We start from the raw sequence: 24,466 nt of genomic DNA, 5'->3' as shown, positions 1-24,466 counted from the left end.
CGAACTGTCACGAGGACCCATGTGTCTCTCTTCAAGGGGGCTTCATTCTTAGGCAGGGTCTCCCCTGCTACTGGAAAATCTCTCCCAGCACGTCCAGGTTATCCTACCAGTTTAGCTACACCAGGATTGAAAAACAGCACCTTGGCCCTGGCCGGTTGGCTCAGTGGTAGAGCGTTGGCCTGGCGTGCGGGAGTCCCGGGTTCGATTCCTGGCCAGGGCACACAGGAGAAGCGCCCATCTGCTTCTCCACCCCCCCTTCCTCTCTGTCTCTCTCTTCCCCTCCCACAGCCGAGGCTCCATTGGAGCAAAAAGATGGCCCGGGCGCTGGGGATGGCTCCTTGGCCTCTGCCCCAGGCGCTAGAGTGGCTCTGGTCGCAATAGAGCGATGCCCCGGATGGGCAGAGCATCGCCCCCTGGTGGGCGTGCCGGGTGGATCCCGGTCGGGCGCATGCGGGAGTCTATCTGGCTGCCTCCCCGTTTCCAGCTTCAGGAAAAAAAAATAATAAAGAAAAAAGAAAAACAGCACCTCAGTCCTTTGAAGGTCACAAGCTAGGCCAGGGGCACTGGGGTGTTGTGCCCAGCCTTGGAGCTAAGGAACGAGATAAGTACCCCCACCAGGCTGCATGGTGTGAGGGTGGGCACCTTCAAAGAGTTCTAGGTTCCCTCTTGGACTGTCCTCTTAGCCCTCTGGGCCCTGGCTCAAAAGTCACACCCTGTTGTTCCTCCCACCCTGGACTGAGTGAGCCAGGCACACCATAGGCCTGAGCGTTTGGCCATGTGACCAGTGAGGAATAGGAAGCTGCCCTGAGAAGTGATACCCTATCCTAGGTCTCTGTCCCACTTGTGGGAGGGACAGTGGTGCCAGCAGGACAGAGCCCAGCCCTAGGCTCTCACCTTGACCTGGCTCTGGCTCTGATTCTGTGTTCTGCACATGTCTCCAGCTCTGCTCAACTTCCCCGACCTCATCATAGGGCTCGTAAAGAGGCCCTGAAGTGACCCTAAGGCAGCCTCCTGTGGATAGCAACCTGTACGGGGAGGCAGGGCCAGCAAGGACTAATTAACCCATTACGCTGGGGGTGGAGCCACACTGCAAGTGGACTAGCTCTCTGAGGTCAGGTCAGACACTACCCTTGGAAATGCTGGATGGGGACAAGGACCCGGATCCCCTGAGGCCTGGGTGCTCTCCATCATCTGAGTCAATGCCACATATCCATCCTTCCCTTTCCTGCTTGGGCCTCGCCCACCACCCCCGCAGCCCCTCCCGCCCTATGAATGCCAGCCATGAAGCTGCCAGCTGACGCTGCTCCCTGCCTGGGGAGGAAATGAGCTTGACAGAACAGAGCAGGCCTGGTCCTTGGGTCTGAGCCAGGGAGACCCGGGTCTAAAGACCAATCAACGGCTTTCACACCATAATTTATTGCACTTGAACTCTGAGTCCCTCAATTGTCCTTCCATGGGCTTTCAGGGACTGGCACTATTATTGTCGGCGATTGCCAATAGCTCTCGCTGGCTCACAGATTCACCTGGGGAACGTGGCCACCACAGGCCTCGTTACCAACAGTTTCCTAGGCCTTGAGCCCAGTTGGGTCACCTACACATGTTCTCATCTAGGCAGACGGGGAGTTGTTGCCCCCTGCTGCCCCCAGAGTCCTTCAAGGCACCCCTAGGTTGGATTTCCCGAAGTGCAGGGCGCTCAAGCTGTGGGTCTTGGCTTACTCCTGTGCATCAAGTCTCGATGGGGGGCTTCCCTGGCCTGTGCAGGGTTGTGCCCCGCCGAGTGGCCTAACCAGGCAGTCCCAGGGAGCTGGTTGGCTCCACTGGCAGAGCGGGCAGCCCGGGGTGCATGGTTGGTAGCGCGGGGAGCTTCGCCTGCTGGAGACTTGGGCGGGCTGGGTGGCTTGAGCGCGCTGACCGCCCGGATGAGGCCCATGCGGCGGCGGATGGAGTGGTCCAGGTTGACCGTGCAGCGCAGCAGGCTCTGCGCCTCAGCCACCGTGAAGGGGAAGTCGGCGCTCAGGAAGCGCTGGAAGAGCTCTGGGTCACCGTCCAGGTCGAGCACGTTCTGCAGCGCCTTGGTCATGGTGTGCAGCTCGTGGCTGTTCTCACAGAACACGTCCCAAAGCCGCGCGTGGGCCTGCAGCGCGCTCTCAGTCTGCTGTCGGTCCTCTAGGCACTGCAGCGCCCAGCTGAGGCGGCAGGGCCACTGGTTGGCAAGCACGACCCAGGCCACTGCCTGGCGCGGTGTGAGGCCCCCGAAGTCCTGCTGCTGCTGCTGATGCAGCAGGCGCACGGTGATGGGCACGGTGTTGACGATTCGCCGCATGGACACCACGTTGTCGGGCACGTACTCATAGAGGCAGTCGCGTTCGTTATGCAGGCACAAGAGCGCCTCGTGGATGCGGCGCGCAGCCTCCGCGTCGATGCGGCTCTGTGCACGCTCGGCCCCCACCTGCATCTCCACCGCCAGCAGCTGCGCACCCTCGCCAGCGCCCGGGCTCAGCGGCCGCAGCTGGCGCGTCAACTCGCGGTACAGCAGGTCGTCGCGGCTCTGCACGGCGTCGTGCAGGAATTGCAGTTTGGTGCGGCGACCCATGATGGGCACGGAGAAGGGCAGCGTGACGGTGCGGTTGAGGAAGAGGTAGCCGTTGTCGGCCGTGCCCTTCATGGATCCAGCGCTCTCGAGGCACGCGGCCAGGATGCTGGGGTCCACCACCAGGATGAAGATGAAGGGCGCATGGCTGTCGGATAACAGTGTATTGATGGCGTTGAGCACGCCCACCACGTGCTCCGAGTAGCACGTGTCCAGCCCAGTGACCTCGAGCACTACGCGCAGCCGGCGCCGCTGGTAGATCTCCAGGAAGCACAGGAAGTCAGTGACAAGTTCCACCTCCTTCTTCACCTCACACATGAAACCCAGCTGGGTACCGAATTTCTCTTGCGACACTAGCCGCTCAATCTTTTTGCGCTGGCTCACGAACAGGTGCTTGCCCACCGAGTACACGGCCATGAGCAGGCCCGAGCCTGACAGCGTGGTGGCCGCGCCTCCGAACACCCGTAGCAGGCTGCCGTTGGCGCCACTGCGGCTCACTGCGTGGGTGCCCAGCGACAGGTAGAGCAGGCCAATGCCGAGGCCCAGCGCCGCCAGCAGCGCCACCAGCGCGAGGCAAATGCGGCGCCGGCAATGCCACTCACACTGGCGGAAGCCCGTCGTCGTGGCCGCCTTGTTGCCCAGCACCGAGTACACGCTGAAGGGCAGAGCGCCGTAGTGGTGTCGGATGCCCTCGCACAGTGTGGTCACCAGGCCGGCCCACAGCTTGTCGGTGCCCTCGTACTGCCAGGCGGTGAAACGCATGAAGAGGAACTTCACGTTCTTGCGCCGCAAGTGCACGTCGGTGATGACCGGCTGCAGGAACACCAGGTACCATAGCAGCTGCGGGAAACCCCAGCCGCGCACCTGCCGCGGCCGCCACTGCACACGCTGCAGCTCCTCGGCCTCGCGCTGCGTCGCCTCCTGCTCCATCAGCGCTAAGCGGACGAAGGGCGAGGGGTCGGTGGGAGTGACCTGGGACAGGCTTAGCCTGGAGCGGGGGCGGAGCTCGGCCTGGGCGGGGGTTCATATGGGGGAGGGGCTCGAGCAGGGGCGGAGCCCGGATATTAGGGCCTGGCGGGAAAAGCCCAGGCAGGCGCAGAAAGCGCGAAAAGAAACGCTTGGAGGCCCTGGCCGGTTGGCTCAGCGGTAGAGCGTCGGCCTAGCGTGCGGAGGACCCGGGTTCGATTCCCGGCCAGGGCACACAGGAGAAGCGCCCATTTGCTTCTCCACCCCTCCGCCGCGCTTTCCTCTCTGTCTCTCTCTTCCCCTCCCGCAGCCAAGGCTCCATTGGAGCAAAGATGGCCCGGGCGCTGGGGATGGCTCCTTGGCCACTGCCCCAGGTGCTAGAGTGGCTCTGGTCACAACATGGCGACGCCCAGGATGGGCAGAGCATCGCCCCATGGTGGGCAGAGCGTTGCCCCATGATGGGCGTGCCGGGTGGATCCCGGTCGGGCGCATGCGGGAGTCTGTCTGACTGTCTCTCCCTGTTTCCAGCTTCAGAAAAATGAAAAAAAAAAAAAAAAAGGAAAAAAGAAACGCTTGGAACTGGACTTGTACAGAGAAAGGTCTTGAGGCGAGACCGAGAAGGGTCATGGGAGGACATAAGTAGAGCCCCCAGAGGAAGAAGAAGGGGGAGTGCAGGGAAGGATCTAAGGAGTGAAAGAATGAATACGAGATTCTGATGAAGAGAAATGTTGGGCAGCAAGGGTGCAGCACTGATCTGATTTTCCTGGCTTACGGCTCCTCCAGAAAGCCCTCGCTGATTCCTAGCCTGAATTAAGCGCTCCCTGCTCTGCCCCCCGCCCCAGCTGTCTCACCCACTTTGAGTTGTCACTGGGGACAGGTGTGTCTCCCTCTATGGACTGTGAAGGGCAGAGCCCTGGTTGTCTTGGTCACCAAGAATATGCTGGGGGAATGTTTGAAGGATACATCATGAGAGGCTGGGACTGTCTGCTGAGGTCAGGCAATGAATGAATGAGAATGTATAGGCGTCACCTCACACAGAGTAGGTGTGCCATACGACGTTTCCTCTTTCCTTAGACCCAAATCTTTTCTCCCTCCAGGACCCTGTGTTCTACTCCAGGACAACAGAGGGCAGACAGGGGCTTGTTTGTCAGATGCTCACCCTGCCTGAGCGCATGGAAGGGAGTCACCTCCAGCCATTTAGGCCACAACTTGGGCTGGGGTCTGAGCTCCCCAGAGTTTGAACCAGGTCCGAGCTACTGCGGATCTGACCTGGTTTCAGCTCCTATCTCAGTTAACATCTATCGGTTAGGGCTCTTGCCAGAGCTGAGGACAAGAGACGGGTCTGGAGGACAGGAGGCTACAGCCTCAGTGAGGAACCCGGGCTTTCTCACTAGGATTTTGGGAGCTATAGAAGGCTTTTGAGCAGGAGAACAGGGATAAATATGTATTTTAGAAAGATTCCTTGGAGAGGGTTTGGCAGGGAAGGCGGGTAGACTGGAAGCCAGGAGGCCAGAGAGGAAACTAGAGCAGGGACTGGGAGCAGAGGCTGTGGGCATGGGGAGGGGCCTGTCAAAGCTGAGTCATGGGCTGGGCTGCTGGCCTCAGGGCGTCAGTGGATCTTGGGGAAGCCTGGGCTGGGCCGGGACAAGACACTCCATTTTCTATACCCTCTCCCCCAACACACGGGTCCTCACCAGTGATCTTGTCCAGCATCAGGTGCAGACGGCAGCCAAAGGGGGCATAGAAACCCACAGTCACAGGGACGGGCACGTGGCAGAGGGTCTTGGCCAGGCAGTTGCAATAGACGTCATCCTCTGTCAGGATATCTAGGGTTGGGGAGGGGGTAGAGGTCGGGAAACTGAGTCAGTAAGGCTGGCTGGGTACCACCCTCTCCCACCACCCTCCAGAGCACCCGCTCTCAGCCCCTCCCTGCACCAGCATCCCCCTCCCAGAGGCAACTCAGGTGACTTGGATGGAGGTTTCTGTGGCCACAGGGAGCCCCCTCCTCCAGGGCCAGATGTGTCCCTCTGGACCTCCCAGGATGAGCTGACCCCAAATTTGCAAGGCACAGTCTGGGAGGCCATACTCCCCTGGCCCCAGCCCAGAGACCTGTGCTAATTTGGTAGACTGGCCCTAAGTCACTAGGTTCAGCCACCAGCCCATAGTTCCCCTGGGAAAATCCTGTGTCCCTTTCTTGGGAATTGAGGTCCTTGGATCCTTAAGAAACCACTTCCCATACTCTAGGTGTCCACTCCTGCCTGCTCTGCTAGCCTGGCTTCAGTGTGGATGGGGCCCTGTGGCCACAGGCTCCTCTGTTCCCTGTCCACCCCTCTGACCCTGACCTCTCTCCCTCTCCATGACCCCATACCCATGGTCACTAATCTTGCCCTGAGCCCAGGCAAGCCTGCCTTCTGGTCCTGACCCTGTCACCTGCCTCTGCAGAGGGCAGAGTGATGCCTTTGGCAGTGGGGTGGCAGAGACTTGGGGCGTGGGTACCAAAGGACCTGGCCAGGACAGGCCCTCGGGCAATGCTATGGTCTGGAATGGCAGTGTAGGGTGCAGATTTGGGTTTAAGTTCTGGCATGATGTCCAAGTGCCTGGAGTTGGGGATGCAGAAAGGCAGGCTCAGTTTAGGGGTGTGGGGGAGTCACAGGGTCAGCCTTTCAAGAAGAGAGGCCTGTGGGTTGTAGGACCCATCCCTTGCCAAGGGCCACCTCTGGGCCTAGAGGCTCAGCTGGGAGGGTTGGAGGAGGACATGGGACAAGTTTGGCCGATGTGGCAGCCAGGATGAACCTGCTCCCACTCTTCCTGGTGGCTGGGTGACCTCACCTGGTTCGACCTCTATTTGTCTGTGTGTTAATTGGGCGTCATGGTCCAGAGGCTCCAGCAACAAGGTTGTTTCTGACCTGGAGCCCCAGTCCCTGCTCAGCTGTTGCTCTACTTTCTTGCCAGAGTTGGAAACCAGTGGCGCGTCCCTACCTCCCCCTGAGATCAGGATAGCAATACCTCTGGCCTGGACTCCTGCATCCGCCCTCGCCTCATACAGTCCACTCTTCTGTTAGACCCTGAGTTAGTTTCTGTCCCTTCCACCCTCTGACCCATCTGCCCTCTCCCCTCACTCCTTGCTCTCTGGCCATATTGACCTCCCTGCTATCCCACAGGGTCTGCATTTGCTGACTGCTGCCGCTTACTCTAGAGAACTGCCCCGTCTTTGCTCAGGTGTCGCCTCAATGAGGCCTTCCCTGATGCTGCTATTTATTTTGGAAAACCTGATGCTCCTTATCTCCTCTCCCAATGTGGTGATGCACTTTTAAATTTTCCTACTACTCTTGTTTCCTGTACCTGCCCCCCCCCATAGAATTTGAGCTCTGGGAGAGCAGTGGTCTGTCTACCCTGCTCCCCTTGCCCCCACCCAGAACATAGCCTGACACTCGCTGCAGGTGTCTAATGCCTAGTCAGCAAATGAGTGAACGAATGAAGAGTGAATGAATGAATGTCTGGATCTCATCGCTGCACTGCTCTCTCCATTCCCTAGGCCACTCACTCCCTGGCTCTTGCTGCAGCTGCAAACTTGACCATCTCCTCCACACCAGAGCTGGCCAGCAAGCTGGTACTCGTCACCCCTGCCCCATGTCTTCTGTGGCCTGTTAGGCCAGGGGAGGGAGGGCCAGTGAGACAGAAAGCAGAACAGGGAGTTAGCAAGGGAGTCAGGCCCTGCCCCAGCCTGGGATGGAGGCACCACGGATAGGCCCAGCCTGGAAGCCTGGGATCCCAACAGATGAAGCAGAGTGGCTGCCCCAAGGACCAGGACCAGGCCCCCTCCCAGACAGGGACCAGCAGAAGGGATGAGGGCAGGTCCCAGGCCCATGCGGGAAGCGAGGCAGCAAGGACAGAGCCCCCAGGAAGGCTGGGTGAGCACCGGAGCTATATGAGGTAAAGGGGCCACAGGCTGCCGGAACTGGCAAGGGCCGGGCGTCCGTGGGCCCGCCAGGCTCCAGGGGGGTGCCAGACGCAGAAGGCAGGGCTGGGCCGCTGCTGGCCGTGGCGTGTGCCGTGGTGGGTGCAGGGGCTGGCTGGGGGGCGCTGGTTGGCCGCATGGGGGCAGTGGTGGTTGTAGGTGGCCCCTTCTGGGCACCGGGAGCAGGGCTGAGGCGTTGCTGCAAGGGGCTAGGAGGTAGGGCCTGGGGCTGCTGCTGCTGCTGCTGCTGCCGCCACTGATGGTGCAGGACAGGGGGCTGGGGGCCCCGGTGACAGCCCCCGACACCCCCCTGGTGGTTGTGGTAAGCCAGCTGCCACTGCACCTGGGGGGGTGGCTGACAGGGCCTGTGGGCTCGAGGGGCCGCTGGGTCATGGCACCACTGGTGACAGCATCCTGGAAGGAAGGAAGTGGGGGTGACTGGCCCTGGGTCCCTGACTCCTGGGGCCAATGGCAGGAACCAGGTCTGTCTGCAGATAGAGGCTGGGGCTGCTCCTGAGCTAAGGCCCAGGAGAAGTCAGAAAACTGGGAGTGTGTGGGCTCTGTGCCCCAGCGTAGGCCAGGGGGAAAGAGGCACCACAGCCCGGGCTAAAGCTGGGCAGGGGCTGGAGGGGCATGGCACCCAGAGTCCCTGCCACCCCAAATTCCTGGGGGTCCCCCAGTGGGGTAATAGAAGAATCAACGGGGAACAGGCCTGGTTGCTCCAGAGGCCAGAGTGGTGTGAGGTGGCTATGAGAGGGGACAGGGTGGGGACGGGGAGGAAAGGGGGTCGCCTGGCATCCAGGCTCAGGCCAGGGGGAAGGGGGCTGCCCTGGGAGGTGCAGATCACCTCAGGAAGCTGGTCCCTGCCTCATTCATACACACTCAGTAGAGGGGGCTTGCTTTCCTATCTCTCCCTCCCACCACACTGCTCCGCCAGGTGGGGGGCAGTCCCCATGGGCCTGGCGAGGAAGGATTCTTCCTCTGCTGACATCCCCAGCCCAGGCTCCCAGCTTTGGGTCCCCAGGTCTGTGGTTCCCCCCCTACCCCGTGGTACCACTGCCAATACGTCGACAGGGAGTGCTGGTGACTTCTCTCCTGGGGCCTGAGCCTCTGCTCCACCGCCCACTCAGTGGCCCCCACTCCCATGCCTCTCTCCCTGCCAGGACCCCCCTAACTGAACCCCTACCTTTTTGGTGTCCCAACTCTGGGTCCAAGAAGTAGCTCTCAGTGGGGACCCGGGGGGGCAGGGTGCCCTTGGCAAAGTGGACGGTGTAGCTCTGGTGCATGGTGGCGGGGCCTGATCCAGGAGGGAGGACGGCTCGGTGTCCAGCCCCTTCAGGCACCAACAGCCGAGAGCCCGCTTCCAGGACAGCTGCCTGTGACCTAGGACAGGTGAGAGACCCCATCCTGGCTGTCGGCCCCAGGTCACTAGGTGGGGCAGAGGTGCTCTTCAGAGTAAAAGAGAGAGGGCAGGATGGGGGTGGGGGGTGGAGAGAGGTGGGGGGCTAACTCGGACTGGGTGAGCTTCCCACAGGTCTGGTGAGTGGGTGTTTGGAAGTCCCTGAGAGTTCCTGAGGCCAGGACAACGGGGGTGCTGAGTAGCATCAGGGGGAACTGGGCATCGGGCATGCGCCATGGGAGGTGGGGCAGGCGCTGGGTGAGGGACATGAGCCCAGGGCCCGGGGAGCTGGGGGCAGGGGGCGTGGGATGGCTGAATCTCAGACTGGGCGCATCTGGAGTCTGAATGAGGCTGAAGGGAGGGGAATTCTGGGGAGAAAATGAAAGCAGGCAGTTCCATCTGGGGAGAAGCTCAGCTAGCTCAGGTGAGATGGGTGCCCTGGGTTTAAAATGTGAGGTGCTGAGAGAAGTGAGGGAGGGGTGCTTTTCGGGGGGCTGAGGGCAGAGGAAATTGGGGTGGTGAGAGTTGGGGGCCTGATATGTGGCCCTTGTCCACTGCCTCCCAGCCTAGGGTCCCCCATACCTGATGGCAGCCTCAAGGTCCCAGCTCCCTGCCCGGCCACGGGCCACCGAGCTGCTCTGCCAGCCCCGTCACCGTCACCGCAGTGCAGGCCCAACCGGTGAGAGGCCTGCAGTTGGGCGCCGAGCTGCCTGACCGGTTTGCCTGCCCTGTCTCCACCCCTTCCCACGGACTGGCCAGCCCTGTGCCCCTGCAGTGCTCTGCTCTCGAGGACTGGAGCGGGTGGCCCTGCACAGTACCTGAGGTGAGGGACGGAGCTGGCTGGCCACGGTGCTGCCTGGCTGGGACCTGCAAGAGTCTGTGGGCTAGCCCCTGGGAAGGGATTGAGTCCAGGCCAAGCCAAGATGCAATCCTGGGTTCCTATGCCAGTTGCTCCAGGGCCCAGCTGTGTGACCTTGGGCAGGTGACTTCACCTCTCTGAGCCTCGGCTTCCTCAGTGCTGAGTAGGCCAGTGATGGGGCCTACCTCTCGTAGTTGTCAAGAGGAGTCCTCTGAGCACCGCATGGGATGTAGCAATGACAGCAGCTAACAGGCTGGGGACTAACTGACCCATTTACCAAGCTGCTCTAAATGCTTCTCATACAATGGCAGCCACAATGCGCACTATGGCTTACCAGGGCCCCACGTGGCGAACATGCTTCTCATACACTAACCCCATTCTTCATCACACCCTGGTGGGGGTGTGATGCCCACTTTATGATGATGTCCCTTGGGGGGTCACACGGAAGGAGGGCGGGACTCTGAAACCAGGCTCAGTGGTTCGTGCTCAGGCTCTCCTGCCCGCTGGCCTGCAGCAGGGCGCCTTGAGGGTTCTTCCAGAGGTGGGGCTGGGGCTGGACAAGAGGGGTCTGATCCCATGGCTGCCCTTTTGGTCCCCAGGGTCCTTTTACCTGCACTACCAGTGGCTGCCTGGGTAGATGGGTGATCCTATGGGGACAGGGGAGGCAACTACAGAACAAGTGCCCAGGACAAGGGGGTTCAGGACAGAAGGAACCCCACAGTCCTGCAGGGCAGCCCTCTGGTGGGGGACCAAGCGCTGCCTCTTCTTTCTGCCTGAGCCTGGCTGTCTCCTCCCCCAGCCCTTCAAGTCAGTTCTCCAGGAAGGGTTTCCTCCATGTCCTCCAATTCTGGACTCTGTCCGAATTGGGGATGCCCCCAGCTTCTTGGAGGCAGGGCTGGGCAGCTGTCACCAGCAAAGGGGTCGGGGGAACAAGTAAACACCATCACGTGCGCTGTGGCCACCTAGGAGGCCCCTTGAGACGGTGAGTGACTGCTCTGAGAGGCAGGGTGGCTGTTGGACACCCAGTAGCTACAGGTGGTGGAGGGAAGGCACGTACAAAGGCATGGACACAGGCCAGGGAACGCGGCACTTAGTGTGTGGGCTGGGGAGGGCAGGCCAAGGCATGGCCCAACTGGTGTCTGCACTGGACTAGACGGGGTGGAGGGGCCCCACGCTCTGGGGGTTTTAAGCAAGGAAACCCTTCCTTGTCTCATTTGGGTCACACCCCAACTGTGGTTGGCAGCTCTCAGGTGGAGGCACATTGGGCAGCAGGCAGCAGAGCCCGGCCACCTAGGTGCGTGATGCTGCAGGTGCTATGAACGTGAGTGGGGAGGGCAGGGCCATCGTCCTGGGTAGGACCGGAGTCTGCCAGGCACGCGACGTGTACAGTGCGTGGGGGGAATGAGGGTGTCTGGCCCGCCCACCACTCCCATCCGTTCTCACGCTTGGCAACCTGCCCCCTGGGCACCCCCTGACCTGCTGCTCAGAGAGAGGTCTGTTCCGTGGGCCCCACTGGACAGGAGGCAGCCCCACATTTGTTGACGCTGGTGGGGTCGCCAGGGCGGGGACTACCCTCCATTAAGAGTAGAGCAGCCTGACCTGTGGTGGCGCAGTGGATAAAGCGTCAACCTGGAATGCTGAGGTCACCGGTTCAAAACCCTGAGCTTGCCTGGTCAAGGCACATATGGGAGTTGATGCTTCCTGCTCCTCCCCCCTTTCTCTCTCTCTCTCCTCTAAAATGAATAAATAAATAAAAATAAAAAATTAAAAAAAAAAAAAAAAAGCCCTGGCCGGTTGGCTCAGCAGTAGAGCGTCGGCCTAGCGTGCGGAGGACCCAGGTTCGATTCCCGGCCAGGGCACACAGGAGAAGCGTCCATTTGCTTCTCCACCCCTCCGCCGCGCTTTCCTCTCTGTCTCTCTCTTCCCCTCCCGCAGCCAAGGCTCCATTGGAGCAAAGATGGCCCGGGCGCTGGGGATGGCTCCTTGGCCTCTGCCCCAGGCGCTAGAGTGGCTCTGGTCGCAACATGGCCACGCCCAGGATGGGCAGAGCATCGCCCCCTGGTGGGCAGAGCGTCGCCCCTGGTGGGTGTGCCGGGTGGATCCCGGTCGGGCGCATGCGGGAGTCTGTCTGACTGTCTCTCCCTGTTTCCAGCTTCAGAAAAATGAAAAAAAAAAAAAAAAAAAAAAGTCGAGCAACTGACCTGTGGTGGCACAGTGGATAAAGCGTCGACCTGGAAATGCTGAGGTCGCCGGTTCGAAACCCTGGGCTTGCCTGGTCAAGGCACATATGGGAGTTGATGCTTCCAGCTCCTCCCTCCCTTCTCTCTCTCTGTCTCTCCTCTCTCCCTCTTTGTCTCTCCCTCTCCTCTCTAAAATGAATAAATAAATAATTAAAAAAAAAAAAAGAGTCGAGCAAGCTGTGGGACTCAGGTCTGGAGGTGAAGGAAGGCCCAGAAAGGGAGTGATGAAGGGTGGGGGGGGGAGCTGTGGCCATGCAGCGAGTTCCTCCCGCCATCCCCACTGTGCCACAGACCCTATGACACGTCTCTTTACAGATGTCCCCTGCCCCCCAACATTCAGAAAGTGACACAATCATCCACTTCAAACTGGTCAAACTTTTATTGAGCATCTACTGTGCGGGTCGTGGGCCGTGTCTGGTGGGGCTCTCTCCACACCAGGCCCAATGGCAGCTGGGACCACCCGGCACCCAGGATGCCCCCACCTCACTATGACACCCACTTATTGAACACATGTGACACCCTGAAGTGGCTGGACCCCAGTCTTGCTTGCCATGGGTGCTGAGAGCCTGGGGATCCTCAGGACCTCTGGATCACCACCTGGAACTTACCTGGAAGAGAAGGACTGGCTTTAGCCTGAGGCTGGGATCGGAGGGAAGAGGCTGACATTACCCAAACAGCTCAGGTCTTGCGCCCACACACTGGGTGAGCCTCCCTGTTCAAAGTGGGCGATGTTGCTGCCCACCTGGCCTGCATCCCAGGGCTAGGGGTGACAGCGCACGGAGGCAAAGCACGCAAGGAAGGGCCTGGTGCAGGCCTCTGTGGCAATATACTGCCAGGGTCCTGGCGCAAGAGGGGGGCCGGGGGGTCCAGCAGAGGGAGAGAATGGAGGGCTGGGTGCTGGCTGCCCCAGGGAGGAGGAATGGGCTTCAGCCTGTGGGAGTCAGGACACCCCTTCCTGAAGACTGTAAGACCCATGGGGTCTTGCTGGCTTTGGACCCCCCATTTGGATGACTTCTATGTCTACCTGAGTTCCCATGCTGGGAAGAACATCCCAGACTATTAAACCAGGTTGTCATGCAGGGTTCTTCTCTGGTCTGGCACATACTGGGGAAGCAGGCTGGGGGACCTCAGGGGCCAGCGGCATGGGTGCGCTGCACCTGCTGTGTGGCCTGGCACAGGACTTAAGCTCTTGGGGTCTCAAATTCCCTACCTAGAAAATGGGGCTCAGTGGTCCAGCCCATGGGAGCTCTGGAGCCCTTGTCACACTCAGGGATGGCAGGGGTCCCCCCCCCCGTCCCCACGACTCACAGGCTGGCAGGGCTGCCACAGAGGCGGTGACCAGGCTCTTGATGCCCAGGGTGCTGAGGGTGCCGCGCAGGAGGCCACAGGTGAAGGCCAGGAACTGGGGGTGGAGGCATAGGTTACTGTGGGAAACAGGGAGGCCAGCACCCAGGACAGCTGCCAAGATGGGCTTCGGGCTTCGCTGGGGGTCCAGCCCTTGGACTGGGGTGGAGGGGAGTGAAGTGTGGGTCTGTCCCATACCACCTACCTTGGGTGCCTCCTCCAGATACTGCAGGCCTGAAGCCATCCTGAGGAGCAGGGGGAAGCAGTTGTCCTGCAGGACGTAGGTCCCCTGGGGACAGAATAGAGGCTGTGGGGGCTGTGCCTTTGCATTTGTAGTGGGGGGAGGAGGAGCAAGACGTCTAGAAGGATCCTTCCCTCCAAACCACTGTAGTCACGTCCCATCCTTCAGAGCTGCAGAAGGGCCCACAGGCTTCCTGGGCCTGGAGTCACGTGTGTGTGTGTGTGTGCGTGCGTGTGTGTGTGTGTGTGGCTCCGGCCCTCTGGCTATGTCTCTTCTGGGGTAAAAAATGGAACCATCCTGAGAAGCGGCCCATGGGGCTGGCACAGCATGAACGTCTACTGAGAACCTGGACAGGTAGTGTCAGGCTGAGGTGAGAGACTGCCAGCCACAAGGCCTTCTGCTGGCTCTAGGTCCCATCCTGGGAGGCCCCACTGCAGCCTCCCTGAGGAGGTGGTGGCTGCCAAGGGCAAGCCGGGTTCCTGCAAGGAGCTGGGGGCTGCACCCTCCGGTGGGCGGCCCTTCCAGGAGCTTCTCGGTTCCTCCTGTGCCTACAGCCAGGAAGCGGGGGGGGGGGGGGGCGCACCTGGTGATTGGTGCGAAGGCTATCCATCTGCTTTTGGAACACGGCCACCCACAGGTCTTTGCACAGAAACTTGAGGACATCCAGCTCCTCCCTGAAGGGCAGCATCTCCCGGGGCAGCCTGGGGGCAGCAGCAGACACTGGAGTAGGGGGGCCAGGCCAGGGTGGGGGAGCCAGGGGTGGGAGAGGGAAGCCAGCCCGAGTTCTGCATGGAGCAATGTCCCCTCCCGCCTCAGTCCAGCTGGGGGGTGGGAAAATGCCAGGGGGCCGGCTCTCACCTCTCGCCCAGGGCTTGGCCCACGCGGAAGCCCACGCCCTCTAGGACCAACAGGCTTATCTTCTGCCCCTGCAAAGCCAGGAAAGAGGCTCAGGAGCACTTGCCACCCACTGGAACAGCTGCAGGGGCCCAGCCACTTCTCCAGTTCGGTATCGCCTGGCCAGGCCAGGCCAGGCTTGGGCCAGCGGAGCGGCAGGCTGGCTTTGCCGCTCCACAGACCCCATCAGTCCTCAGGGAAAGCTCCCCCTGGCTCCAGAAAAAATGGGGATATTCCTCACACTTAGCTTCACCCCTGCTAGCCAGCTCTTTCCTGATGGTACCCATCACTCATTATAAGCACAACTCCATAGGAGGCAGCATTCCTGATCGCCCCAGAAGCTCAAGGTGACTTGTCCAAGGGCTCCTGTGGCAGCAAGGTGTGGGCCTGCCCTGGCCAGCAGGGGGCTGTAAGTCAACTATGATCAGGTCTTAAAATATCAGCCAGCAACCCTGGGAAGGACACACTGGGGCTCTGGGGGAAGGCAGTGGCAGCCAAGTGGCATTCTGGAGGGCAGGCCAGGGACCCACAATGGAGCTGTGGAGGCAAAGGAGAACAGCACGGCCAGAGGAGTGCTGACTTGTAAATTCCATCTGGTGACCTGGAAACATCCAAACCTGGAGGGAATTTTTATGAGTTTATTTGACCCAAATTGACAACAACTGCGAGGAAGCAAAATCTCAACGGATTGAGAAACTGCTCCTGAAAATGGCAGTTTTGCAGCTTCTCTCATACATGAGAATCAAAAGGGGAGAGGGAGGCGTAGGAGACGTAAGGAGGGTCACGTGAAATCTGTGGGTGGTAGATGTAGGGGGTGGGAGAAAGCAAAGGGGGGTGTGGAGTCTCTGAGACCCGATACAAAGTAAAATGGAGACACACCTTTTACACCGGTGGGTACAGGACAGTTAACAATCCGCACTTACAGTACAGAGATGGCATTGGGGGACAAGATGACAGAGGCACCCTGTGGTCTCTGCTGGGGGGTGGGTGCTGAGGGATCAGTAACCTGGAAATATCAGATGTTCTGATATTTCAAAGGCATGTTATCTTAATCTTTTTTATTTTTTTATATTTTTTTATTTTTTTTCATTTTTCTGAAGCTGGAAACGGGGAGAGACAGTCAGACAGACTCCCGCATGCGCCCGACTGGGATCCACCCGGCACGCCCACCAGGGGGCGACGCTCTGCCCACCAGGGGGCGATGCTCTGCCCATCCTGGGTGTGGCCATGTTGCAACCAGAGCCACTCTAGCGCCTGAGGCAGAGGCCACAGAGCCATCCCCAGCGCCCCGGGCCATCTTTGCTCCAATGGAGCCTTGGCTGCGGGAGGGGAAGAGAGAGACAGAGAGGAAAGCGCGGCGGAGGGGTGGAGAAGCAAATGGGCGCTTCTCCTGTGTGCCCTGGCTGGGAATCGAACCCGGGTCCTCTGCACGCTAGGCCAACGCTCTACCGCTGAGCCAACCGACAAGGGCTCTTAACCTTTTTTAAAAATTGATTTTAGAGAGAGGATAGGAGGGAGGGAAGGAGGAACACACTGATGTGTTGTTCCACTTATTTACGCATTCTTTGCTTGCTTCTTATTGGTGCCCTGACAAGGAATTGAACTTGCAACCTTGGTATATTAAGACGATGGGCTCACTTAAGGTAAAGACTGACCTGTGTCAAGGACTCTACAGGCCTAGAGAATGTGATTACTTGCCTTACCAGCTTCTAATTAGGATTATGTTCAGATCATCCTATGTGATTACTTTCAGTCTCTGAGTTTATAAGACTCACCATGCAGGCCTCCCCTGAGCTTCTCAGGTTTAACATGTGCTCTCTTTTTCGTCCATAGAGGGCGGTCTGGGTTGGGGCACCAGAAATACCAGGTTGGCCTATAGCGTGAGGCCCCAAGCTTGGAGAAAGTCTGGAAGAGCGGAGGTGGAGAGCCCAGGAGAAGTGGATTCAGAAGCCAGGGAGGGAGGCAGCAGGCTGCTCTCGGGAGGCTGCAGGGCCTCCACCCCCACCCCCCACCTTCCCGTGGGGATGACCTAGTCTTCTCTCCAGCTCATGCTGTTATCCTGGAGCCCCCTTATCACCCATCCCAGAGTAGGTCTGCAAGCCCAGCCCTGCCAATCTGCACTGTCACCGAGTGGGGACCCAGGCTGAACCTCAGCAGCCAACACAGGTCTTGGCACCTGAGAGGGAGATGCTTAAGAAACAGTCAACAGAGTAAAGGGTCGGGATTCATGCATACACTGTGTGCAGGTTCTTCATGCAAACCCGCCTGCCTAATTTTAACAACCCCTCAAGGCAGGCTGTATTTCACACCCGGAAATGGGCTCAGAGGGGTGAGCTGGACCTTGCCACGGGTACCCTCAGCCTCAGGTCTTTCAAACCAGAGCAAGTCTGTCTTCCAAGTCTAGGGGGCCAGATGGGTGAGTGGCCCAAACAGAGGTCACCCTAATGTCCAAGCAAGGTGCCCTTTCCTCTGCCAGGCTACCTGGCACCCAGGCCCTTGCCAACCATTCTCTGCTCCACCTGTGGAAACCGGGCTTGGGTGATGACACAGCTTCCCACTTGACCACAGAGGTGTGCTCGCTGGTACTGCCTGTCCGGTTTCCCTCGGGCACCACAGGGAGGGCTGTGGAAGGAGTCGGCTGACTAATGGCATTGGGTAGATAAGCTCTGGCTGTGAGACAGTGAGGGGACAGGTGCCCAGTGAGGACCAGCCCCCAACACCTCTAGCTGTGGGACTGGGCAGTGGCTAGCTGTCCTGCGGTGGCGCAGTGGGTAAAAGCATCGACCTGGAATACTGAGGTCACCGGTTCAAAACCCCGGGCTTCCCTGGCCAAGGCACATATGGGAGTTGATGCTTTCTGCTCCTCCCTCCCTTCTTTCTGTCTCTCTCTCTTTCTCTGTCTCCTCTCTCTAAAATGAATAAATAAAACCTAAAAATAAATAAATAAATAAAAATAATTTAAAATAAAAAAAAAAGAAGGGGCTCTGTTCTGCTGCCCAACCCTGTATCACCTCCCTTCTAGAATAAGCTCCTGGAAGAGGCACATTGAGCGCATCCGCCTTCCTAAGGACTTCCCAGTGTGATGGGGAGAGCCCAGGACTCCCTGGGTTTGAAGGCAGGTGTGTGCAAAGAAAACAGTAAAAAGCATGGAGAAGGTAGCTTAGGCCACTGTTAACAAGGTGTGTGTGGGGGGGGACGGCCCCCTGTAGACCAGGGTGAGGAGGGTGCATTTTTCCGTGTGACAAATGCTTCTTGAATGGTCTTGCTGCAGGACAGAAGAATAATGACACCGACAGTCCCTGCCCCAAAGGAGCTGGTGTCCTTGCCGGTACAAAAACTATTACAATCACCAGACGTGCCCTCAGCTGGGCTGGTGCCTGAGGAAGCCATGTCTGCCCTGAGGCTAACAGAAGGGTTAAGCAGGGGAGGCAGCAGGTAAGAAGGTACCTGAGGCCCACCCAGGACACAGCCAGAAAGTCAGCAGGGTCCTCAGCCAGGCTGAGGGGGGTCCGGAAAGGTTTCCACAAATGTTTTCCCTCAGTGAGCTTCAGACTGCCTGCCTGGGTTTGAATCCTGGCTCCAATACTTACTGGATGCGTAACCTTGGGCAAACTACCTCATGGCCCTGTGCCTCAGTTTCCTCAGTGAAGTGGGTGGATGGCAGTCCCTACCTCACAGTAGTGTTGTGACAGCTCCATCCCTAGCTGTTGTTACTGGTGGTCAATTAAGTATCTGCTGAACTGAGAAGACTGGGCGTGGTGGGATCTAAGACACAATGAGAAAGGGAGGGGGAGAGAGGAAGTGGGGAGGGAAGAGCTGAGGATGAGCAGATGGGGGGAGGGGGAGGAGGTTCACCTGTCTTTGTCACAACCTGTCCTGACTGTCTGATGTTCAGCACCCCTCCCTGCAAAAGCTATTAAAAGATTAGGGGTTTATCCTTATTGGTGGGGAAGGCAAGGCGGCCTCTCCCATTCATTGACTCCTCTGGAACCCGCCAGAGCCAGTGTGTGTCTGGGTTTCTGCGCCTGCTCCGCTGAGTTTGCACAGCAGCCAAGAGGAAATGGGATCATCAGGAACAGAGGGAACCCCCAGAGCAGCCTTATCAGTGCCGCACCAATGTGGACACCACATAGTAAGGGTGCTATGAGGAAGGGACAATCAGACAAAGGGAAGTTCTTGGAAGTGAGGAAGATGGCAGTCAAAATAAACATCTCTTAACAAGGGGGTTGAAAAATAGGCAAATCTGTACGATAAAGCCTCCCGGATCGTCCAGAAAAAAACCTGAGGTAGGAAAAATGAGATAAAAGTTGTAGGACACATGGAAGAAGTCCAAGGAGTCTACTGTTCCTCTGAGTGCTGAGAAGACACGAGGCGGTGGGAGATGTAACCAGAGAGGAGTGTGTTGAGTTGAAGGAAGAGTCAGAGTCAAGTGTCCACTCTGGGAAGGGCCACAGAGCTCCAAGCAGCACAAATGGAAGACAGCAAACCAAACCCGGGGTCCTGCCCCATCCTGAGCACTTGACACGTAAGACAGCCAGAACATTCTGAAATGAAGCAGGCGGAATTCAGGTGGGGCTATGTGCCTGGCTGCTTCCTGTCTCATCTGCCAGGCCCGGTTATTTGTGAGGTTTGCACTCCCCACCTGCGGAGCCCCCTCTGTGCAGGCCTGGGCAGAGGACCAGGGAAGAGCAGCCTAGGTTCCTGTCTTAATGAAAACACAGGGAGCCTGATCAGGGGGTGGCGCAGTGGCTACAGTGTCGACCTGGGACAAGGAGGACCCAGGTTCAAAACCCCAAGGTCGCCCTGGCCGGTTGGCTCAGCGGTAGAGCGTCGGCCTAGCGTGCGGAGGACCCGGGTTCGATTCCCGGCCAGGGCACATAGGAAAAGCGCCCATTTGCTTCTCCACCCCTCCGCCGCGCTTTCCTCTCTGTCTCTCTCTTCCCCTCCCGCAGCCAAGGCTCCATTGGAGCAAAGAGGGCCCGGGCGCTGGGCATGGCTCTGTGGCCTCTGCCTCAGGCGCTAGAGTGGCTCTGGTCGCAATATGGCGACGCCCAGGATGGGCAGAGCATCGCCCCCTGGGGGGCAGAGCACCGCCCCTGGTGAGCGTGCCGGGTGGATCCCAGTCGGGCGCATGCGGGAGTCTGTCTGACTGTCTCTCCCTGTTTCCAGCTTCAGAAAAATGAAAAAAAAAAACAAAAAAAAACCAAGGTCGTTGGCTTGAGTACGGGCTCACCAGCTTGACCATGGGATCACAGACATGACCCCGTGGTTGCTGGCTTGAACCCAAAGCTCGCTGGCTTGAGCAAGGAGTCATTAGCTCTGCTGATCAAGGCACATATGAGAAAGCAATCAATAAACAACTAAGGTGCCACAATGAAGAATTGATACGTCTCATCTCTCTCCCTTCCTGTCTGTCCATCCTTGTCTGTCTTTCTCACAAAATAAAAAACAAAACAAAACAAACAAACAAAAACACGGAGGGGGATGAGTTCTCAGCCTCTTCAAGGTGACTGGCTCCAGGAGACCCAAAAGAAGCATAGAGTGGACAGCTGAGAATGAGTGAGCTGGGAAAGTTAGCACACCTCTCATTCTGCTGCCCTGGGCTCTTCCCCCAATCCTACCATCTCCCCCTACACTCCTAGCGCTTGCCAAGGAAAACCTCCTCCTCTACCCCTACCACTGGCACACCTCCTGCAGCAGCAGCCCTTCCTGCCCAGCCTCTGTCCACTCTCAGTCAAGTCGCCGAGGAGGTCTTCCTAAAACAATCTGAGGCCAGTACATCTCAGTGTAAACCTTCTATGGCTCCCAGGCCCCCAGGACAGGGCCCCAGAGCTCCCAGTTCCCCAGCCGGCGCATGGAGACCTGGCAGCTGGCTCCCCACCCATCTCAGTGCGCTCTGCTCCCTGGGGCTCTGCTAGGAACCCAGAACCAGCTGCTTTCACAGGCTATGTCCCGGAACTGATAGCTGCTACATGGACCCTAGGCCCTCGTGGGAGAAGGGGCCAGCAAGGGCACTCACTGGGCCTCGGTGGAGGAAGGCCTGGGAAGTAGGGCTGTCCCGGGCCACCAACCAGTGCTCCCAGTAGCATTATAAGTACACAGGAACTCACTCCTTTACCCACAGACTCCCCTTCTGAGGTAGAGAAACCACAGCCTCCTTCTCCCTGAGTTTTTCCTGCTTTGAAAACAAAGGCACTTTGACCTCCTGGCTCCTCTGGCTAGTCTTCCATTCCACCACAGCCAGTCAGCAGAGTCCATTTAACAGCAACAAATAACCAGGCAGGCGGACGTGGAGATCACAAAAGCCCTAAAGAATAAATGTGGCTCCCAGGTGTCTGTGCTGTGGGCACAGAGGTGAAAGAGCCACCACCCTTGTCCTCAAGTTCTGCAGCTGATGAATGGGCAGACCGGAAGCCACAGACAAGTTTTGGAGCCAGACGCCTGCACCCTGATTCTGCCTGTGATCATGGCTGTGTGGCCTCGGGGACAGGCTCTCCCTCCCCAGCACCTCAGTCCCTCCTCTGTAAAATAGGATGAGAACGTCACCCTAGAGGATTGTTCTAAGGACTAAATCCAAAATACTGTGCTGGGAACACCGTAAGCACCCAAGAACCAGGAGGCCTGCATTTGGTTCAGACAGGACACTTGATGGACCAAGAGAAGGAACAGGGCAAGGAGGGGCCAGGAGCGAGACGACTATGAGTAAACAGTTTCCCACAGGCCCCTGAAAAATGGGGCTCCCAGGCTGCAGGAATATGGGGACAATGCCAGAGTTCTTGCTCCTGATGAACCTGGAACCACCCTGGAGATCCTTGAAGCCAGCGGCCCAGGCCACATCCCAGTCCTGCTCTGTGACAACCTCTGGCGAGGGACCTCAGGATTGGACTTCCAGGAGCAGCAGGTAGAGGGTTAGTGGGACTCTGTGCTCCCAAAGCCCTGTGGGGAGCAAACCCAGTAACCCAGTGCTCCACACACTTGCTTCACCACAGAAACCCATTCAGCTCCTCTAGGAGCGCGTCACAGAAGACACACTGTGGGAAAGGCAGGCCAGGGCTCATAGCACAGGCTTTGGAAGTGGGAGGCCTAGTTACATTCCTGACTCTGTCCCTTGGGAGCAAGCATCTGTCCATCAAAGCCTCTGTTTCTTCATCTATCAAGTAGGAGTAGGAACATCACGCCACTCTGTGTGTTGTTAGGAGAATCACATGAAATCAGGAGTATGAAGCTCATGGGAAACACAGGCAGTAGGTGCTGTTTTTGTTCACACTACTAAATGAAACCCAGTCTCCACCCCACCCTCCTCAGCACAGGGGATGCATCCAGTTCCTCAACATATCTGTGCACAGGACCTACTATGTGCAAAAGACCTACTATGTGGTGATCAACACAGACCTGGTCCCAGCCCCCACAGCACACAGTCTGGAGTAGGAGATGGATGTGATCATACAGATACATCAGATATATCCTGAGGGCAATGAGGGCTACCAAGGAAAAACTGGGGAGCAGGCTGCAAAAATGTAACAAGGATACCTGACTTTTGGGAATTCAGAAAAGACTTTGCTGAGGAAGAGCCATCTGAGTCAAGATCAGAAGGATAACAGGTGTGAACCCAGTGAGGCTATGACAGGTGAAATGGCTGGGAGATGAGGAAGGAGGCTGGTACAGCAGCAGAGAGTAGGGAGCCTGGACTAAGGTGGAGAGGGGACAGGTGGGAAATACTTAGAAAACAGAATGGGCAGGGCCAGGTTGAGGGCTGGAGGTGAAGGAGAAACAGCAGCTACAGAACAGGGACTACTAGATTTCTGGCTTGCAAGCCGGGACCGATGGGCTGCTGAAGCACTGCAATGCAGTCCCCAACACTGGCCAATGCACACCCCCTACACACACTTGATCCTTTCCACAGCATTTTCCCAATGTACTACAGACTTCACTCATTTATCTTATTTGTGTCTCCCTCCACTCACTACAAACATAAGCTCTAGGGGGGACAAGGACTTTTATATGGTTCACTGAGTTATTCCCTGAGCCAACAGCAGAACCCTGGCACCTCACAGGTTTTAGTTAATGTTCGCTGAATGAATGAACTCTGAAGAAACTATTATTGAGATCATAACATGCAACACTCTCTTTAGGGCTCCTAAATTGGAAAGAAAACCTAAGCCAATAAAAATGTCTTGCATATTGCACATACATGATAATGATCTTAGTAAGAATAATAATAAAGGCCCTGGCCGGTTGGCTCAGCAATAGAGCGTCGGCCTGGCGTGCGGGGGACCCGGGTTTGATTCCCGGCCAGGGCACATAGGAGAAGCGCCCATTTGCTTCTCCACCCCCCCCTTCCTCTCTGTCTCTCGCTTCCCCTCCTGCAGCCAAGGCTCCATTGGAGCAAAGATGGCCCGGGCGCTGGGGATGGCTCCTTGGCCTCTGCCCCAGGCGCTAGAGTGGCTCTGGTCGCGGCAGAGCGACGCCTCGGAGGGGCAGAGCATCGCCCCCTGGTGGGCAGAGCTTCGCCCCTGGTGGGCGTGCCAGGTGGATCCTGGTCGGGCGCATGCGGGAGTCTGTCTGACTGTCTCTCCCCGTTTCTAGCTTCAGAAAAATAAAAAATAAAAAAAAAAGAATAATAATAAAAAAGTGGGCAGTCTGACCAGGAGGTGGCACAGTGGATAGAGCGTCGGACTGGGACGCGGAGGACCCAGGTTCGAAACCCCGAGGTTGCTGGCTTGAGTGCGGGCTCATCTGGTTTGAGCAAGGCTCACCAGCTTGGGCAAGGAGTCACTCGGTCTGCTGTAGCTCCCTGGTCAAGGCACATATAAGAAAGTAATCAATGAACAACTAAAGAGCTGCAACAAAGAATTGATGCTTCTAATCTCTCTCCCTTCCTGTCTGTCCCTATCTGTCCCTCTCTGTCACAAAAAAAAACTCTTTAAAAAAAAGTGAGCAGAGTCCCCTTTATTAAGCACGCACTCTCTCCCCTCACTTTCTTCTTGGTAACTGATTTTGCAACAAGAGCTCCCATGTTCTGAGGGCTTATTATGTGTTAGATGTCCCATTAGAGCTTTAAAGTGTGAGCTCATTTGTACTTCATAAAGACCAACTCCCAAAATGCTAAGCATGCTCCTACTTCAGGGTTCTGCATCTCTTCCTGGCACACTCCTACCCCCACTTATCCCTGGGGCTTGTTCCCTGCTCTTCCTCAGAAATGCTCTCCTCCATCATCTACCACTCCATACCTTTTCGTTCCATGACTTCATTTAAGTTTTCTTTGTACAACTTCTCACTAGCTGCTGGCATGTATTTTATTTATTGACAACCCTACTGAAATGTAAGCTTCGCGAGGACACTAAAACAATGCCTGGAATATAACAGGTGTTTAATAAGTGTTTGTTGAATGAAGGTGCTTTTATGATGTCCCTTCTATAAAGGAAGAAACAGACACAAAAAGATTGAGTCACTGACTCTCACACTGAGTGACTGACGCAGGGCGGTATTCAACCCCGAAGTCATCAATACACATCCAATAACAGGTGTTATTATAATTACTGCCCGCTTATTCGTGTCAGATTTTGAGCTCAGAGCTTTACCCCGAGCTGTCTCGCCCAATCCCAGAAGTAACCCGCGAGGCCGGCCCGGCTGGGACCCACTTTACAAAGGAGGAAGCCAGCGCCCCAGGTCACCCAGCGAGGCAGGGGCGGGGCCGGAATTCGACCCCGACCGCTTGCCGCGCCTCCGCGCTCCCCAGGGCCTCGATCTCGCCTTCCCGCCGCGGCCCGCGCCTCCTGAACCCCCTCACCGGGAGCCCGTCGCTCACCCCGGAGCCGGGATCAGGGTCGGGTTCGTGAGCCCATAGCTCCGCCACCATCTCGGTGTGTAGAAACTCAAACAGAACCGCGTCCACCATGCGTCGGCCTCGCGTGCTTAACTACCGCCCAGCGCTTCGTGCTCCCATTGGACCGTCAGAACTAGCTCCGCCCCCTG

General features: G+C 57.8%; 2 protein-coding genes across 4 annotated transcripts; both read right to left on the bottom strand.

Annotated features, from left to right (window-relative positions):
• Nucleotides 1-1,411: 1,411 nt before the first annotated feature.
• NKPD1 (NTPase KAP family P-loop domain containing 1) lies at nucleotides 1,412-9,583 on the bottom strand. 2 transcript variants are annotated; one of them, XM_066265328.1, is made up of 5 exons: nucleotides 9,496-9,583; nucleotides 8,701-8,897; nucleotides 7,476-7,928; nucleotides 5,251-5,382; nucleotides 1,412-3,525 (listed from the first exon to the last, which is right to left on the bottom strand). In XM_066265328.1, exons 2-5 carry the CDS (start codon nucleotides 8,798-8,800, stop codon nucleotides 1,694-1,696), a joined length of 2,517 nt encoding a protein of 838 aa, XP_066121425.1. In that variant the 5' UTR covers nucleotides 8,801-8,897; nucleotides 9,496-9,583; the 3' UTR covers nucleotides 1,412-1,693. The 2 variants fall into 2 exon arrangements, with proteins under 2 accessions (XP_066121425.1, XP_066121427.1); XM_066265330.1 differs by lacking the exon at nucleotides 7,476-7,928.
• A 2,789-nt stretch (nucleotides 9,584-12,372) lies between these two features.
• On the bottom strand, nucleotides 12,373-24,453 carry TRAPPC6A (trafficking protein particle complex subunit 6A). Of its 2 annotated transcripts, none has more exons than XM_066271830.1 (6): nucleotides 24,300-24,453; nucleotides 14,456-14,523; nucleotides 14,181-14,298; nucleotides 13,562-13,645; nucleotides 13,321-13,414; nucleotides 12,373-12,620 (listed from the first exon to the last, which is right to left on the bottom strand). In XM_066271830.1, exons 1-6 carry the CDS (start codon nucleotides 24,387-24,389, stop codon nucleotides 12,589-12,591), a joined length of 486 nt encoding a protein of 161 aa, XP_066127927.1. In that variant the 5' UTR covers nucleotides 24,390-24,453; the 3' UTR covers nucleotides 12,373-12,588. The 2 variants fall into 2 exon arrangements, with proteins under 2 accessions (XP_066127927.1, XP_066127926.1); XM_066271829.1 differs by having other exon boundaries at nucleotides 24,282-24,429.
• Nucleotides 24,454-24,466: the final 13 nt, after the last annotated feature.

Source organism: Saccopteryx bilineata, chromosome 3 (genome assembly GCF_036850765.1).
Source record: "Saccopteryx bilineata isolate mSacBil1 chromosome 3, mSacBil1_pri_phased_curated, whole genome shotgun sequence".
NCBI lineage: Eukaryota > Metazoa > Chordata > Mammalia > Chiroptera > Emballonuridae > Saccopteryx > Saccopteryx bilineata.
Note: the sequence above shows the minus strand (reverse complement) of the source record. Positions and strands in the feature narration are given on the sequence as shown.